This window comes from Echiichthys vipera, assembly GCF_963691815.1.
Source record: "Echiichthys vipera genome assembly, chromosome: 4".
In the NCBI taxonomy this organism is placed as follows: domain Eukaryota; kingdom Metazoa; phylum Chordata; class Actinopteri; order Perciformes; family Trachinidae; genus Echiichthys; species Echiichthys vipera.
In genome coordinates this window covers 15274896-15294713 of record NC_139829.1, presented here as the reverse complement: position 1 = coordinate 15294713, position 19818 = coordinate 15274896, and the positions used below count along the sequence as shown (strand labels likewise).

The 19818-nt window shown below is 41.3% G+C and overlaps 2 protein-coding genes across 3 annotated transcripts; both read right to left on the bottom strand.

Moving 5' to 3' along the window:
• Positions 1 to 1529: 1529 nt before the first annotated feature.
• ubox5 (U-box domain containing 5) lies at positions 1530 to 5716 on the bottom strand (the record flags this gene model as incomplete). Of its 2 annotated transcripts, none has more annotated exons than XM_083911704.1 (6): positions 5657 to 5716; positions 4793 to 4894; positions 3736 to 4457; positions 2971 to 3590; positions 2698 to 2883; positions 1530 to 1750 (listed from the first exon to the last, which is right to left on the bottom strand). In XM_083911704.1, exons 1-6 carry the CDS (start codon positions 5708 to 5710, stop codon positions 1530 to 1532), a joined length of 1905 nt encoding a protein of 634 aa, XP_083767830.1. In that variant the 5' UTR covers positions 5711 to 5716. The 2 variants fall into 2 exon arrangements, with proteins under 2 accessions (XP_083767830.1, XP_083767831.1); XM_083911705.1 differs by having other exon boundaries at positions 2971 to 3587.
• A 4449-nt stretch (positions 5717 to 10165) lies between these two features.
• lzts3b (leucine zipper, putative tumor suppressor family member 3b) lies at positions 10166 to 14850 on the bottom strand (the record flags this gene model as incomplete). Its single annotated transcript, XM_083913108.1, has 7 exons — positions 10166 to 11251; positions 12375 to 12605; positions 12818 to 13009; positions 13371 to 13499; positions 13640 to 13807; positions 13900 to 14364; positions 14587 to 14850. The coding sequence occupies 7 exons, from the start codon at positions 14848 to 14850 to the stop codon at positions 10166 to 10168; spliced, it is 2535 nt and encodes an 844-aa protein (XP_083769234.1).
• Between the last annotated feature and the right edge of the window lie 4968 nt (positions 14851 to 19818).

The window sequence follows — 19818 nt, the reverse complement described above, 5'->3', positions numbered from 1 at the left end:
TTTCAGCCTTTGCTCTTACCGAGCGGATACAGGATCAAGACCTTGGTTAAGCTTAATGTTGTCAGGGAAACCAATACATAAATTATACCGTCCGTGATTGTAAAACCCAACAAATAGTGTTTTTCCTGACTTTGGACTGTTTAACCCTTTTGTGCACACAATAACAAATTCATCAGAAGCAAATAGGGTGAAGTGTTAAGAGGTACAAAATGAATACATGGAAGCAAGGACACTCTGGAGGACACGTAGCCTCTGCTGGGAGACATTGTGCACACATTTATTTCCTAACAGCACCGTAAAGGAAAAACAGTAAACAATAATAGGAAATACAATAGATACAGAATCACTTGGGAGGTAGAGGCAGTCCGTTGTATAACAGAAATTTGACCGAATTATAGCAACTAGCAGCACAATTCAGTTTTCCACTACTACCTCATAAACACGTTTAATTTACACATTGCAAAAGTAGCACGTCTCTCCCAAGATGCCCTTATTATTTACATTTCTTGCCATCATTTACTCCCTTTTAGACAACAAACCTATACAAGAGTGTAGGAAATGTAAAGTGGTGAAGGAAGTGAAGGACAGAGGGGAATACCGAGCATGACCCGTTGACCTGTTTCTTCACAATGAAGCATGACGGTTTACAAAAGCATGCATATCCAGGCTATAAATACTAGGTGCTGGATAGAGGGATGTGTGAAAATAGAGTCTGCACACTAGATAATGCTCCTATGAACATATATTTAACTACCTACAAGAACTTGGTGTGCTCACAGGATCATTATCTAGTGTGCACAATGTGCTTTTCCGTCTCCAGCATGACCATACAACCTTGGGTCAACTCGCAATCCACTTTACTTCTTCTGGACTCTTACTCCCTGTACTGTCCTCCAGCCTTTTTCTTTGCACATCTTCACATCCATACTCTGTACAAACGCCTCATAACCAAGGTTGCAACTCCAACTACACTTCAATGCCTGATGAAAAGGTTAAGACAGGGAGAGGGGGTGGAAAAGAAGAGAACAATATTTCTTTTACGCACAATGAAAGGGTATTTGCTTTCAGTGACGTTCTTTCTACGGATGTGGACAGAGTTGAAGTACTTATAACGCTTGTGAACAAACAAATATATAAATAAATATTACAAAATAATACAAAAAATGTCAGATGAGGAATGCATAGACATGAAATATATGAATTAACAGTGTCATGGAAATTGCGGTTAAAGTTGGAAAATGTCTTGAACATTATCGTATAACCGAACATCTGTCAAACATACAGCATCACACATCTGTCAATATCAAAGAGGGGGGTAGAGGCAGCATCAAACCAAGTCAACAATTTACAAATAAAATCTATCCGTAACTTTCAGCTGTAAATGTTTTTTTTCCTTCCACTTCGAGTTCAACTTGGTCGCAACGCTAAAACGCCAAATCTGGAGTACAATCCCATCTTCACCCCGAGAACTATCCTCCTTTTTCTTCATAGGGTTTTGAAGGAGTAGGCGTGCCTTTTTGCAGCATCTGTCAGTGATGCACACGTATGACATCACTGCGTGGCGTAGGACTTTGGCAGGCGGGACACAAGATGTGATTGGATGTTGATACAGTGACAGAGTCTAGCGATTGTGATTCCCTCTGGAGGCAGGAACGGCAGAGCAAGTGACCGCAGGTTAGACGGTAGATGGATGATGCAGATTTGGAGTAAACAGAGAACGGACAGGAACATGCAGAGCACGTCTTCTCACCTGTCAAGCAAATGTGAGGAAAGATTAATCAAAACAGTCAAAGTATTTATGCTGATTTAACTTAAGAGATCAGAAACACTGAACACATTTTAATACTGTTATCCTCTTAAAAGGGATACTTTACCCATGTTAATTCAATCTGTGTTATGGTAAATTGCGAACTGTGTTCACAGCACAGTGTTTGGCCCGTCTCAGTGGCGGGAGTCTCTGAGGAACAGTGCATCTACTGATAGATGCAAAACTCTCTGCTGAAATCTTTAAGCACATCTCTGATGCTCTACGTTCCTCTGGGAATTCCCCATGTATTCTACACACTTGAGTGGCCACTGCAGTGCTTTGCTAGATGATGTCATGCCCAAGTTGAACGTTTTTGCCGAATTGGCACGCATGCTGCATCATCCGGGGTTGCCTCGTACATATAAATGAGAGAGATGCAGTTTTTGCAGGCTAAAGTTGGTCTAAATGTGGCTTTAGAGCAGCAGCACATAAAGTTCACAAACCAACATGTGTTTACACATACGGGTTGAAATGAAGGCAGTGTTTGGTGAAAATATGAGGTCAGTATGTGCTTGGGCAAAATAGAATTTGATAATGCTGCAGAAGTATTTAATATCAAGTTTTTAACTTCTTTTTTTGCTGGGTCAAAGTATGAATCCTTTTATCTCCCCGCCATGGAACTAAATCGAAGAAGCAAGATACAAACTTAAAAAAAAAAAAAGTTTTATGCCTTTTTTTCGTAAAGCTGAAGATTGACAGGAAATGGGAGAAAAAAATGTGACATGAAGCAAAGGGCCACAGGTTGGAGTTGAACCCGGGCCGCTGCGGAGAGGACATAGAGTGCCAGCTCAATCAGACGAGCTAATAGGCACCCCTTACACCACCTTTTATATTTACACAGCATGTTTTGACACTCAAAAGATTTTGGGTTGAGTATTTCCAAATCCTACCTGGCAGCATGCTTGGAGTGACTGCAGTCTGACTGTGCTGTGAGGTGTTTGGTGGTTCAGAGTCAGGACCAACCCGTCTCTGCTGGGACAAGTTTGAGGTGAAGGAGGGTCGGCCCTGAAGGGCAGAGAAGAGGGCCTCATCCAGACTGGCTGACAAACGCTGCTCATGAGAGCTGCAGCTGGGGACTGAAGAGGTTTGGTGAAGGGGTAAACATTGGTACAACAATAGAAACATGTATAGGATCTAATTCTCACAGAACATGTGCTACGCACCTGTATAAGTTCTTGGTCTTTTTGTCTGAGGTAGTAGTTGCTTCTCAGCTATCAATACTTCTGCTGATTCTTTGGAAATTCCACTTATATCTCTTTTCTTTCTCCTCTCTGATTTACTCTCTGTAGTAGGAGGCTTAGAGGTAAAAGTGTGAGTCCCATCATCTGACGAATTTGCTGATTTAATATCTTCTTTTTGTGTAGTCCTGTTTGTGTTTCTGGAGCCAACATTGTATTGAATAGCAGTGTTGTTTATTGAACTCTCACTGACACATGGAGAGTGCTGGGACTGTCCATCCACTTTGGAGGCTGCTAGTCTTGAGGCCTGTAGACTCTCTCCCTCCCCTTGTCTCCCCAACATCCCATCCCTCCTCATCATCCCTTTCTGTAGGAGGAAGTGGTCAATGCGGCATTTCAGTTGGGGGTTAGGGAGGACCTGGGAGGTGGAGGTAAACGGGACGCCAGTGAAGGGATCGTTCGGGGGTCGACCCCAAGTAGCTTCACTCTTCTGGTGCTCCTCCAGCGTAGTGTTGTCCACAGACACACCACTGGGCAGCAGCATCGGCAGCATCATTACTTCCTGGGTTATTGGGTCAAGGAACTCTTCAGGGATGGAAAGACTGCTGGAGACACACAAAAGACAACAGATAATTATCAACAGTGTATAAAAATTAATATCCTTTATTACTATGAACTCTATTTTATCTACAACAAAAAGCAGGATAAACAGATTTTTTTCTTTTTTAAGACTGCTTCATAAACCCATACCTTAAAGGTGCAGCTGATTGCAGAGGTGGTTTGGTCTGGCTCGAAGAAGGGGCAAAAAACACAGATCTTTGCACTTGTCTTTCGCTGGCGTCATGTACTCTTTTGATTCTCTCCACTTCTTCTGCAGGGCAGCAGCGAGCAGGTTGTCCCCACACGACCATAGCCTTGAGCCCCAGAGCAGACGCTGAACCGCCAAATGACAAAGTCACACGAAGTTGTGTCACAGCGCCTAACGAGAGCAGACCCCGACTCCACAGCTCCTCCTGCCGACAGTTTGCAGTTTTTGGGGGTGGTGTGGAGAGGAACGGGGGCCGGGGACTGAAATTGGATCGTGTGAAAGAGACTTTGGTTTCCTCTCTAAGTTCGCAACGACCTACAAGTTTAAACTCGGTTAAAGTATTACTGGATTCAGTGTTCGATTGACATTTGAAGTCATGGCCTCTTAGTTGAGAATGGTCTAAGGCCTCTTCACCCCTCTGTTGGGCCTGAAGTCTCCACTGGTGGCCACTACCCTGGCACGATTTACTGTCATGCTCTTGTTGTTTTTCTCTGCTCTGGTTCTGGTCCTTTACCTGTTTGTGGCGCAAATTCTGGGAAGGTAGCGGATCAGAGCTGGTGCTAATCTCTAGTCTCTTGCAGACTTGTCCTCGGTCCATACCCCATGGCCACAGCTCCACATCTACCCTACACAGCTCCACTTGGAATCCAAAATTCAAGGTCACCTGAGAGGAATAAAAGAAAAAATGGATATCACTTTAAAAATAGAGATTAATGTATTACTAGTGTTGCCACAGAACCTACCCACTTTTAATATTAAGGTGCTAAAAAATATATATCATGGATTTCGTTAGAACTAAAAAAATGTGCATGTCTTAGTCTTGTAGCTTGAATAAAAGGTGGTATATTCATGAATGCAATGCCATTAATTCACTTTTTTTCTGACAATATGATAGTGTGGACACTTCTGTGGAAAATGACAGTCAAGGACTTTGCTTCTTCTCATCCAACTCTCAGCAAAAAAGTAAACCTCTACCCGAATATGACAGCGTCATTTTACCTGTACAGGTGGACGTAGGAAGTACTCCAGTTTGAAGCCCCGCCTTCGGAGAGCGGGGTCAGCTGACACAAGATTTGTAACATCATAGCCATCTGCACAAAGCTGCAGTCAAAAAATAAATGTAATACATTTTAAATGTCTTATACATGGCACACCTCATGCTTCTGTCAATTAAATTGATTTTCCACAAGTGTCAATTTCAGGCATGTTAATACTTTACAAATAAATATTACAAATTCTGAAAAATGTCTAAGTTTCCTGGGTTTGTCTCATTGGAAATGTGGATCAGAAAAGCACATTCAAGTGAGACTAAACAATATAAATGATGTGCAACAGAAAACTATGTGGAAGAAAAGGTGATAATTTAAAAGACAATGGTGAAAAGATGAGGTGGATGAGGAGTAAAAAAATATATAATAATAATAGTAATGATATAAGGAGTGATAGAACATCTTTCATCCTGTGTGCGGAGAAAATACAATCAAGATCAAATGACAGCATGCCAAAAAAAAAAGAAGCACATAACAAGGTCAGTTGTGATTCAGTCTCCCACACAACACTTTGTCCCTCTGCTCCTTTGTTTGCACATCTATGTCCTCCAGCTCCATTCTTTGCAATTTTGTTGTCTATGTTGAAACTTTCTGTTCATCTCAACAGACGTATATTGGTTAACTTCTTTTACTTTTCCAAAGGGAAATAAGGTGAATGGAGCTCTCATTAGACATTACTTGAGTGTAGAAATAAGTGGTTTAGCTTGTTTTGTGCCAAAACTAGTAGTAACAGTTGTCTGCATGGCAAGCACTACACATGTTCATTAAAAAAAAAAATTACGTTACAGTTATGTGTCCATGAAATGTGTCCTACCTTGTTGCATTGAACTGTTGCATAAAAGTGAGGCAGACAGAGATTCAGAACCATATTCTCCAACCTGCGAAAGGCACAAATTCATTTTAGAGCTATATACATGTCATTGTCAGTTTATAGGTCAAGGCAAAATGAGACATTCAGTGAAAACAACTCTTACATGACTGAATCACATTGGTATACCACACTGCCCTGCATTATTAGAAGGTAATCACATTTTCATTGTCAAGATGTTTGACCTGATGACAAAAGTCCAATCACAGACTGAGCTTCCATCAACGGTGAGTTCACTGAGGCCACCTTAAGGTATGATTGTTTTAAGTGTTTACACTTCGTTACAATTCAATAAAAAAGTGGAAACCAAAAAAAACTACAGGTGGACTTGTGATTACATTTTTTTTCTTTTACTAAACTTCCGACAATGTAAAATCCAAACGTCTAATCTGTTAATGGAGAAAATAATGATACTAATACTACTACTACTAATAATAATAATAGTAGTAATTATTATTATTATTTCGGTACAGAAACTGAGTGAGAGACGTTATAATTAATCTTGCAGATAAATAGTATGCTCCCTAACGTGGGAGACTCGGACACCGATATAAATATAAATGTGTGTAATCTGAAAAGAGCTAACGTGTAGCATCGTTCAAAGCTATCGTTAGCGCCACCACTAATGTTATGGCCTGACGAATAACGATACAAAAACAATAATACGCCTGGCTGACACTGTTACCATTGGCTTAGTAAACTTGCTTGGTCGTTGATAAACTTGCCTGTTTTTGACTTTTTATTTTGGCTCTTCTGACCAACTTTAGTAGGTTGCTAACAGCTACTATCAATAGCCGGCACAACTAGGGAAGCCGAGGCGGGACACGGTTCACATTTGTAATCGCAAAATTCTTCAAGGGATGCAACAGGTGTTGAGTTAATTAGGTAACAATAGGCTTCGTTTAATTGCTCGTCCACTAACACACATGCGTTACTTACCTCAGCACAGCCCTTTTTATAACACAAAATGAAATCAAATAAAATATTTGTATTTATTTATTTATTAAACACCTACAAATGCAATATTCCTCCTCCTCCACAGTCAACAGGGTCACCCATCATTACAGAAAGAACATTTCAAGGACACCTCAGCTGTTTCCAGGCAAGAACCCAGACTTCTTTCCTCTGAGGACCATTTATTTATCAATACACCTTTCCTGATGTGGGAAGCACATTGTGCAAACTAGACACCCTGGACATAATGTTAGTGCCCAATATCTCCATTTTACTGTATCAGCCAAGAAGACATTTAGTCAACAAGGGCTCCTAATCCTAATCATTTCTCCCATCATTTCTCCCCCTCTCTCTCATCCCATTTCCTGTCTGTCCTATATAACAATATGACTTGATAAACTGCCAAAAATCTAATCTTAAGTAAATTATCTCTACTTAAACCAACGTTACCTACTTTAAAATGCTGCTCGGATGTTAATGCATCAGTGCTAATTATTAAATTGAATTGATTATTATTATTTTTTTCTTCTGAATTTTCTAACTGGGAGTGTAGATTGACAATAAACTGGACTGGAATAAGAAAACTGAAGCTCTCTACAAGAGGAGCCAGGTACGTCTCTATTTGCTGAGGTCCTTGAACAACTGCTGGACAATGCTGAGGCTGTTTTATAAGTGTCTATGGTCACCAGTGCTATCTTGTTTGCTGCTGTTCACCAGGGGAAATCATTCCTACCTTTGACCATCAAACTTTTCAACTCCTCCCTCAGAGTGTCGTACACTCCCTTGGACTTATTTCATACCCATGAGCAGCTATAACCCCATAATTTATTTATTATTTATGTTTTCATCTGTGCAGCTGACAATAATATTTGGGAAGAACTGCAATACCCTGGTTTACTTTGATATTATTACTTATACTATTCTTGCATTTGAACACACTTAATCATAGATACCATTATTTTCCAGCATTATTATTATTTTTAACATTGCTGTTCTCTTTTGTACTAGCCTATAAATTTTTACATATTTATATATATATATATATATATATATATATATATATATATATATATATATATATATATATATATAAACTGATATATATTGTAGTATAATTTCCATATGTCTACATATTTGTTTATTTTAATTATTATATTGCTATTCTAGAATGGGAGCAACTTAATGAAGTATTTCTGCAGTGCTGTCTTTTTTTAATGGGTCTGGTGGAGTAAAATTGAATCACCAACAGTCTGAAAAGATAAACCCTAACTTTGTCTCATGATCCTAAAAATGATTCCTTGAACGCCAGAATCAAATGCTAAACTCCAGCTTAGCCTTAACCACAGGACAAATGATCTGCTCAATAACAAAAAAGTGCTGAATTATTCACATATCTTTATTGGTTCTGCTGAATTTTAACAAAGTGTGGTCTTAATCAAGCCAGAACAGTACTAGTAACATAAATGCAAACAATAAATTTGAAACATGTATAAAATCGGTAGCATTTTGTTCTCTAAACAATGCAATACTGTAACTACATTTATCACCTACATCAAAAGGAACATCATTTTTGGACAGGGTTGCTATGATTGCACCATTATGGTAGGCCAATAGGCTATCTACACAGTTAAAAAAACACATAAAGTAAAGCTCAAATGGCACATTTTTTCTCTGTCAGATCACCATAATATAACAGTAATAAAGATGATAATACTATGTAATACCTTAGAGATAAGTTAATATTCTTGAGCAACATCTTTGTATGCTGGCATAAACAACACATAGAAAAGCCATGATATTCACATCTGAGTCTACTGTACATCATAACTTGTGTGTAGGACACTACATAGTGCAGTTAGCCTGAATGCTCCCTTTAAAGAGGCAGACTTTCCATTTTTCAGATTTTTTAAAAACGTCCTCCTCCACCGCTTTGTCTGAATTAATTATACAGAAGAAAGTTGAGTTTTCCAGGATACACAGGCTCCATCAGTTTGAACTTTCATACTCGCTGCCCTTATTGTGTCAAGCTTTCATGTACATCTGACTGTACTTAAATACCCCGAAAATCCCTTTATCTTAATATATCTTCACTTGCTGTATTGCCACTATTCCCTCTATCCTCAATCTCAGAAGCTGAAGCTTTTCATGTGTACGCACATGCACACACCCGTTTTTTCTCTCACTCATTCACTCATTCACTCACTCACTCACTCTCACATACACACACACACACACACACACACACACACACAAACACACACACACACACACACACACACACACACACACACACACACACACACACACACACACACACACACACACACACATTTACAATCTATAACTATAATAATAAGTATTTATTTCTAATATATCATACATTCTATAAATTTTAGTTTTTTAACTTTGGGGGTATTGACTGATTTCTCAGATCTCTTGGCTGTAAATGCACAAAGTAAACAACACAATTATCATAATAACCAAATTCAAATTGTGTGCTTCCATTCACATTGCAGAAATTTGAGTTGTGAGAGCTTTAAAGGCTCTCTAATGACCTCTACCGTTTGCTTTTAGTCACCGCAGACAACCTACAGTGAAGGTGAACCACGTTCTACCACATCTTAAAACATAATCTATATTAAATTGGGGTTGATTATCTGCTAAACATATCTATTTCATTCAATTTGTAGAAAATATAAACTCTTTTTGTCTTAATGGTGTGTTTAAATGGGTCATGCATGTAGGACCACGTGTATGAAATGACTTGAAAACTGAACCAAAAATCTGTCTGCGTGACCTTTGATGTTGATATCTGCTGGGATTTAAATGAAATAATCCAGCCATGTGTGATTATGTTGTGTAACTGGTTTGCTGATATTATAATTAAAGCACTGATGATAATGATAATCACACTCCTGTTTTTTTTTCATTTATTCCTAGCATTAGTTTTTCTTGTATACATGCTGGAAAAATGGAGTAAGGCGCTCTCCGGCCAAAAAATGTAAGTTAACATCACACACTCTGACCACTATTTCTACTTTTACATTACCAGTGACACAGACTTACAATGAATAAATACCGCATAATATTCTTGTTGACAATATCCCTGATTGTCTTGGTCCTTTTCTAGCATGGGCATTAAATGACCCCTGTATTAGTGCTGACATCTAAACATTGTCATTTAACATTTTGCTTTTCTGCCATCCATCAGTGTGCCACACTTCTCATGATCACTGATTAGGTAGGATGTAGTAGTGTGCAACTAATGAGAGAAATGCTACTGAATAAAGTTCAACTTCCTGTTCAGATGATCTGCTTGTTACTGATATTGTTGAATTCCAAAGTCGGCCTTTGTTGCTGTTTAGTGTCTATAGTTGCTTTGAAAAGTATGTCAGACTGTACTGATTTATTCTATTATAGACTGAATTTTTCAACTGAATGCTGAAGTGGTTTTGTGTGAGAGGGGTGTATTAAACTGGACAATTTGTCATGGAGCTGTCTCTATATCTCAGTGGACTCTATCCTCTCCAGGCGTGAGGGTCCTGCCCAGGGATTGGCAAGCTGGTGGAGGGAAGGAGGGCCCTTCTGATCCTCACAAGGAGGGGATATGGTGAGGGCAATGGGGCCAGAGAGAGAGGGTGGGGGCTGAGGAGACAGAGGTGAAAGGGCTGGTGGCGAGGGTGGAGAATTGGAAGAGGTGGGGGAGGTGGTGGTGGTAGTGGTGATAGTGGTGGTGGTGGACGTTGTGTTGGGTTTGGCTCCCAATTGGCTCATACGTTTTTCCAAAGCTTGGTTCTTCTGCAGCGTTTCCACATAGCTGAGCTGCAGCTGTGCCTGGTATTTCAAAACCCGTTCCTTCTCATCCTGCCAGGTGTGTCGCTCCTGGTCGAAGTTGAGGGCCTGACGTTCCCGTTGCTGCCGCTCTAGGCGCAGTGCGGCCTGCAGCTGCTCTAGTTGCCTGCGCAGCTCCCCTGCCTCATCCCAGTGACCCTCCTGGCCTCGCTGCGGCTGGTGGCCATCCTGACGCAGTTGCACCTCCTGACAGAGTTGGGCCTCATGACGTAGCTGGGCCTCTTGACGCATTTGGGCCTCATGGCAGAGCTGGGCCTCCTGACGGAGCTGCACCTCTTGGCGCAGCTGTGCTTCTTGTCGTAGTTGGGCTTCATGGCGGAAATGGGCCTCCTGACGAAGCTGAGCCTCCTGGCGGAGTTGGCCCTCTGGTCGGATTTGGGCTTCCTGACGCATTCTGATGTCCTGCTGCATGTGTGCATCTTGCCGCTGCTGCACGTCACGCCACTGAGCTTCTTCACGTTGCTGCCTCTCCTGTCTCTGAGCTTCCTGCCTTTGGGCTTTGGCTTCGTCACTCTGAAGACTCAGCAGAGTGTCAGATGTGGGAGTGAGAGAGTTGGTCGAGGGCTCACTTGGGTTACGTGGGCAGTGGACAATTCCCCAGGGTGGCAACAGTCCTGCAGCAGCTAAGTTAGGGCTCACCACAACTTCTGCTCCTCTGCTCACTTCACTCAGAGCCCGCTTTAAACTCAGCACCTCTGCCTCAAATACACCCAGCTTCTCTCTAAGGACGGACACCTGCAGTTAGGAAAATATATATCAAAGGAGAATGTAGTTTAGTTTTAAATGTAGTATATGATTGTCAATATGTAAAGTCAAATCCAGTCAGCATGTTTAAGGTGTACAGGGTGTCACCTACATTAAAATAGAATAAAAGAATAAAACAATAAGCATAAATATTGTGCATTGTAACATACATAAATATATATCTGTAAAAACATCATTACAGCCATTAAAACACGCCCAGCTGTGTTTGTGACACAGGCATGCATGAATGCAAGCATGCACATATGCACATATGCTTCGCAAAATGGATTTGTACGGCTAATAGAAGCAGTGATGGATGACTGTACTGCAGTTGAATCAGGTGAGAGTATTAGCACGGAAAGTAGAGGGCCCTGATGGATAGTGGGAGAGCCATTCTCTTAGTCCAGGCAATTAGCATATTAAAGCTGTTGTCTGACATTATTTTAAATTCAAATATTATATGTAAACGTATTTATGATTTATTCATACAGTTTAGATTAACAGATACACTGCACATTAATAAACATTTCTGTAAATGTGCCGTTTATCCATCTTGGCTAATTTTGAGATGTAGAATGTTACCATAACATTTTTGATGAATGTTTCTGTGTTTCCATGGCACTCTCATAAATTGTACCTAAAAAGAGATTGCTCTTAAAACGTGTTGCTTCTTTAGTAATAGAATAGACACCATATACGGTATACCTATAATACGTGTGTGAGCAGCTTATGAGCCCATATGACAGAAAGGAAACAATCACTGCAGCTATAACATATAATGTTGTATAGTCTCCTCACAAAGACTTTGGAATCCCTCTGAAGGATTTGGAAGATTTAAACTCTCAACAATGTAGATTTAGGGGTAAGCATCCCAATCCTGCATCCCATCAGACTTGTTGTGAAAACTAAATTTTGATGCCAGGAAGCCCTATGTTTGGGTGACAATATCAATTTACAAATCTATCAATTAACCTAATAAACAGTACATGATTTTTATTATGTTTGGTGACTATTTAATGTGTAAATTATTCATATATTTGTGGTTTCCTGTTATTATCAAATCATCAGTGTTAAAACCCACTGAGTATTAATTAATGTGTAATTGAAAACCCACCTCTGACAGAGTCCTCCTCAGATCTCCCTCACACTTCTCCAGCTCCAGACTCTTGGTGCTATAGGAGTCCTTCAGGCCCAGCATTGTCTCCTCCCGCTCCCTCAGCTGGGCATTGAGCTCCTTCAGCTGGCCTCTCAGTGCCACCATCTCTCCAGCTCGCTGGGTCACTTCAGCCTGACTCTCCCTCAGCTGCTGCTTCAGCAGGGAGATCTCTCCTGCCTTCTGACACACCTGCCACACAAAATATGAGTGAGTGGGTGACTGGTATTTTTTTTGTATTTACGTTCTGTGGTAAATATACATACTTGTACACATATTTAAAGTCATACGCAGCTTCACACACACTCTTCTACGCCACTGCTCAGTCTACCATGGTGTATTCCTGATAACATTTTACTGAACTAGTCAAGCGCAACAAGTCATATACTCATACAGGATCTCACCTCCCACTTGGTCTCCTCCAGACGAGGCAAGATGTCAGCCTGCTCCTTCCTGTAATCCAGACATTTTCTCTCCAGCTCCTCTCTCTGGGCCAGCAAAGCTGCCATCTCTTCCTGGAGCCTCCTCTTGTCCTGGGACAGACGGCTTATCTGGGCCTGCAGGGCAGTCTGGGAGCGCTGAGCACGACGGGTAACCTGCAGACAATATACAATGTAAGAGTTGACAGTATACATCTATATGTGGAACATATTTGCAGAGATCAATGCAATAATGATTGACGCAATAACATCTTCTGGTACTTAAAGTCATGACCCATTAAGTGTTGTATATCAGAGATTGGTTTGGGCTAAATGCCCAGGCTCAGATGATGCCGCATTTTACCAGCATTTACCCGTATCTTGATTAAAAAATGACCCATTAAAAGCCTTGGAGAGATAATGTGGCTTTCTCCAAAGATGATTTCACACAGGTTGCATGTAGATTCAAGTTGCAACTAAATAAAAATAAAGTACAGTGACATCCTGAGGATGAAAATATACAATATAGTAAGTTTACCTGCTGCAGGCGCGAGGCGTAATTCTGTCTCAGCTCATCCATCTGCCGCTCCCAGACACGTTGCTTCTCCTCAAACACCTGAATAATTGCTGCCTCACTTTGGTCCAGGTTTCTGCGCATATGCTGCACCTGGTAGAAATGAAGAGTAATCAGGCCACAAGATCAGAACTTATCCCTTAAATGCTTCCAAATATCCTCGTTCTTTATTAATGGAGAGACAACTAAGTGCAAAACAACTGCACATCAGACATTTCCGAGTGACCTCTGACCTCTTGCTCTTTCTCCCACAAACGGTCCTCGAGGTCCTGGATGATGTCATCAGAGGAGGGGGAGGGGCGGAGAGGTGCTGGGGCATCACTCAGGTGGCTCAGCCTTTGATAGGAAGAGGAGCTCTTTCCCGAGGAGGACCGGCCACTGTCTGAGGTGCTGAGCCCGTTCTGGAGGAAAGAATCACATCACAATACATTAAAAGTGATAACAGCAAAGTGAATTAAGCAGCAGACTAAGTGAGTATGAATGATGGCCTTACCTGGTAGCTAGGCTTTTCCAGCTTGTCGAGGCCTGCAGCTGCCCCAACCATGCCCAACCTGTTGATGTGGCTGGTGGAAGCACTGAGAGGCCCCAGGACGGCTGGGGGCCCACAACAGGACCCTGAGCCTGTGTAGGTGGGCAAGCTGGTCAGGGAGTTTCTCCCTGAATCAGACATACCTCCCTGAACCACTTCATTACCATTTCCCCCACCCTCAGTTCTGACCCTCACTGGGCTGTCCTGGTCCAGGAGAAGGGCCTCTGGGACCTCTCCTGATTCTCCTCCTGCTCCGTCCCTGCCTCTCCTGCCTCCTCTGCTCTCACTGAACCCTTCACTCCTTGCCTCAGTCTTGCCCTCACTCCCAGCCCCTGCCTGGCCCACCAGGTTCTGCATGGAGTGGAAGCTCTTGGGAACCACTGGTTTGAAGGCTGAGGGACGAACAAGGCCTGAGTTGTTCTGCATAGCCTACGAAAGAGATGGAGGAAGGATGATAATAAGAGAAACAAGAGATACATTATTGCAGATAGTCTCCTTCCAGTTACTTCACCCAACGCTAAGATGTAGTTAGTATTGGTGCAGTGGTTAAAATTATAATCATCTTTTGACCACTTAGATTCATTTTATAGCCCCCTTTGAGAGTGCTGACCCCCCCCAGGTTGGGAACCACTGTCCTAAATCTTGAAGTACCTGCTCCAGTTTTCCAGACACTGGCAGGATCTTGGGCGGGTTGTGGTTTGGAGGGTTATGGCTGCCTGGATTGTTCTCACTGTCACCTCTGGCGGCTGCCATCTCTCTGTGCTGGTGCTGGTGCTGGTGTTGGTGTTGGTGTTGGTGTTGGTGTTGGTGGTGGTTCATGCCAACGCTGTTCTTCTCATTTGCTCCTCGTCCCACAAGGTTCCCACAAACATCTAAACCTGCAGCCTGCATTTCCCTCTCTCTTTCTCTCTCCATCCTCTCGTTCTCCAGCCTGTCTCTTTCCCTCTCCCTCTCCCTTTCCCTCTCCCGCTCCCTCTCCCTTTCTATCTTCTCCCTCTCAATTCTCTCTCTTTCCCTCTCTCTGGCTCTCTCCCTCTCCCGCTCTCTCTCTCGCTCCAGCCTCTCCCTCTCCACTCGCTCTCGCTCCCTCTCCCGGTTCCTCTCCCTCTCTCGCTCCCTTTCTAACCTTTCTCTGTCCCAGTCTCGGTCCCGGTCCCTGTCTCTCCCCCTCTCACGCTGCCTCTCCCTCTCCCTCTCCCACTCCCTCTCCCGCCTGCCAGCTCCATTGCCACACTCCAACTGGTTATTGTTGGACGGGGCCGTCATGGTACATTCAGTGTTGGTGGAGGAGGCTGTTTCGGTGGGCCGGTCAGTCCCGGTACAGGTCCCAGTCCCAATACTAACACTCCCTCGTTCATCGCTAGAAGCCGTCCCGTCAGATATAGTCGCCGGAGGGCGGGGCAGTCGCTCTGCACTGCAGCTGCGGTCGGCAGGGCAACGGCGAGAGAGAGGAGGGGCTCTGGGCAGGGTGGTCCTCGTACCCACAGACTTCATGGCAAACTCCTGCTCTCCTGCCACCCCACTGCCAACACTGCCCATAGTGGGGGTCAAAGGTCAGGGATTAGAGATTAGGAGTCAGGATTGGGGAGGGTCACAGATACATTTGGAAGTAGTGTGGGTCATCACAACCTAATGCAGGTAGTGGGGGCACACACACTAGAGGAACACAGAAAAACGAGAGGAGTTATACAAGATTATAATTGCATAATGACTAGTTATACAATAATAGCCAATGCAGAATAGATTCCAACCCACATACAGGGCAGCGTGGGCCTCCCACCATGATAAAAATGAAACAGGTCTGACATTTAAGTCTGGACAGTTATGCGTATAGTGAGGGTATAAATAGTAAAAGTGTAATAATAAAACATGTCCCCCAGTTTAATGACAAAATCCCAATGTTACATTCTGTTCATGGCATCTGTATATTCATATAAGTATCCACTTTTAGGTAAGATTGAGTTATTTTTGACTATTTTTTTTGTGTGTATAAATTAAAGGGTGCTGGATTAAGAGGTGGTCACTCACACTAATCCAATGAAATAGAATTTACACTGGATTTTGTGACAATTATCATCATTTTTTTGCATTTTTGTGGACACAAATACAGGGATACCTGCATAAACAGTAATAATACAATCGAAAACAACAGCCCTGGAATAAATCACATTTTTTGTGAGGCTTATAATGTTAAGTTTTTGTTTAATCTGTATCACATGTTGCTTTTTTTTCCCTTATTGCTTAGGGTCTCAACACACCCACTACTTTATGTGCCTTTAAATATCTTTTATTCTTACCCTATTGAAAACCAATGTGTTATTGTTAGAAAGTTATTGAAGAGGTTATCCTCCTATTGCTACAAACTGGGCTTGAACATTTAGACAAAACATGGAAATGACCATAAAGCAAGAACATATTTTAATGTTTTATATGTTGTGGGCCATGCATTACCAAATATATGTTCAGTTTGGTCACCAAAAAGTCAGTCATATACAGACAAAGAAAAATATGTACTATCCCATATGTGGTAGTTGAACTTATTACCGTTATTGTTGAACCATTATTAACATACATCCAAATTGACTTGTTTGGGATTGGGTTTTGGGATAATGCTGTGTAAAAAGTAACACTAAGTCATAAGCAATTCTTCTAAAATTAGGAAAAGTCATTAAGTATAAAGCTTATTAAAAAAGTATGTTTTTAGGGCTGTTTAAGACTTCTGGTTAGGTCTGGTAACTTTTTAAAGTTGTAGTCATTGGTGGTGTATTGTATTACAAAATACCTCACATTAAAATGCAGTATAATCCAACACAAAAATACCACAAACTATGACCTGAAAGCTTATCAGCACCTCTCTAACACAGTCTCAGTATCAACATCTCAACACTGTAAACGACTTAAAAGAACAATTTATTGCACAGCTGTTAAATTAGTTTGCACAAGGCTGCAGTGTACAGGCATTCCTGTTAAAGTGTCCACCCTATAAATATACACTCAGTTGCCAGTTTATTAAATACACCTAGTCAAAATGAATGTAATTTAATAAAAAAGTTCTGCAATAAATCCTGCCTTAATGACAGGTATAATGTTCAGTTGTTGAAACAGTTTAAACAGGTGTTGGTCAGTTTGGAGGCTGTATTCTGTGGTTATTTTGTGTTGTATTGTGGCTCTGTATCAAAATCTACTATAATATCTTTAGCATTTATCATACTCTCAGTTGATATTATATTATATGATTAATATTCTTATGCAAATGTCTGTTTAATAAAAGAACTTCAAGCTAACTGTCAGTACTGGCAAATTTCTGGGGCTCTGGGTAAAACTGTGTTGGGGGAATGTAAGTTGAACCGCTTACTGGTTTAATGATGAAGTGTGGTAAAATTTCTGATGGTTAGTATTTCCGTGTAAGGTTGAATTATTATTAAAACCGTGTGTGATTACCGCACTATGAAAAACTCACAGTTAATACTGTTCAGCATCAACCAAAGTTAGCAACAGTCTCCCAGACCCAGCAATGTGGGTTTGTTTTGCGTCAATGAAAACATGGCGGAAGGCTGTGACTGATTTTTCAGCCTTCTAAGGGTGTCTAATTCATAAGTGCGGTTGTATTTTGGTTTTTCTCAGAGTGCTGAGGGAGCCTTTATCAAAGATCGTCACCTTGTCTGCAAAACATGCAGAAAGAAAATTGCTGCAAAAGGCTACTTTATTATTTTTATATTCATGCAAACAAAAAGTGCTTCTATATAAAACTTAATGTTTTCTTAACATTTTTATTACATTTTAACAACACGATATGTGATAATATTGATAGTTTTGGTCATTATAATCGTGATATGAAGTTTTCATACCGTTTCATCTCTAACTGTGAGTGTGGGAGGGTCTAATATCTAATATCTCATCTACCCTTATTGATATATATGGTGTACAATATATTAGACCTCTCAAGATAATGAAATAAAATTCAACAGCACCGGAAACTACAGCCTCCAAAATTACCAACACTTCTTTAATCAAAGGATTTACTGCATAGCTGTTGTCTTAGACTGAGTTATTTTTGGCTTGGTGTAGCCTACCTAATAAACTGGCATCTGAGTGTGTATTCAAAGACTGTAGAGATTGTAGTTGAACTGTATTGCATTATGCTGAGTGGTGTTTCTAGTATTCTGTCAAGTGTCCCATTCATATCAGCGACAGTAGACTAAATATTAGAAACACCTCTCAGTGGGCGTCCTGGTGGTCTATAGAGCTAGATGCTGCTGACCATAAAACATAACGGCAACATCCATCTATTTGAGTCCAGCCTGGGACCTTTGTAGCATGTCAGCTACTACGCTTTCCCGTGGTTTCCTGTTTATAATAAAAGGCACAAATGTCCACAAAAACACCAAGAGACACCGCTCAGTGTAACGCAATGCAATTCAACATCACCCCGAACTTCAGCCACCAAAATGACAACAACTAAGACAGAATATAGACACTTCATATGTATTTCAAGACTGCTGTATTAGACCTCATTAGTTTTAGATAGGTGCACATAAGAGGGCAACTTAGTGGAGTATACACACACATGTAACTATTATGTTTATATGCCACCAATAATGCCATCTTTTAATAGAGCATGCTCACATATGAACATTCGCATCACTGAAATCATACAGTAGCATATAACCTACATAGATAGATAGATAGATAGATAGATAGATAGATAGATAGGTAGATGGATAGATAGATAGATAGATAGATAGATAGATAGATAGATAGATAGATAGAGAGATAGATAGAGATGCAGTCATGCCAGTGCACCTCCCCTTCTCAGCCCATTTACTGGAGGTTTACTTCCACTTGGGTGAATAGTAGTAGTAGTGAAATACACTGCCTATCTATCTGCTGCTCTGCCACAATCCCCCCCGCCCCCCACCCCCCTCACGACTCCCCCCCACCCTCTCTCTCTCCCCTTTTCTCTGCATCCCTGGGCGGCAAGGGCGGCTTTAGCAGCATCCGCATCAAGCCCTGAATCGACTGCGCTCCCAAACAATTACTCGCTAGGCCCCGTGACAAGAAACATACGCACGACCCTCACTGAATCAAAAAATACATCCAAATTAAAATGCACAGCGTCATTGACATTGACGACAGTGGCTTTGATTTACCGATTGTAGCATCCTGGCGGTCCATCATCAAAGGCTACTCACTATTTTGCAGCTCGGTGGTTTGTAAGATGGCAGCCTCAATAAATAATATTGTCACAAGACAGCAACGTCAAGTCCCGGTCCCAGATCTGAATTATTCTGCGATGTTACCGTGGGTCGGTAATATTAGAGATGCTGTCTTCGACCGCTGTCAGCGTCGGATGCTGATGATGGAGTCGGTCGGTTGATACGCGCATCAGCTGAGAGACACACACCCACCTCTGGCCCCGCCCCTCCGGCTGCATGATGCAAACGCCCCCTTTTGGCATTCATCCAGTGCTCTCCCTCAGGAAAAGCTTATGGAGTCATATAGCCCACTGTATATTTGTGTGTGTAGGCCTATATAGTATATATATTAAGAGCTCTTTCTTTGGTCAAAGTAGTAATATCACACTGTATAAATACTCTTACAAGTCACAAGTAAAATCCAGCATTCAATTGAGTAAAAGTACAAAAATATAAGTATTAAGATGTACTTTAAGTACAAAAAGTAAAAGTACTCATGCAGAATGGCCCATTTAAGAATATTAGATTATTAATTATTGGTAGATTAAAGTAAATATCACCTAAATGTTGCGGCCGGTAAAGTAGGACTCATTTTGTTTACTTTATATATACTTCTGTGTATCTTAATCTATAACAATATGTTATTTCGTTTGTTGATAATATTTTGTATTAATAATCTTAATCTGTA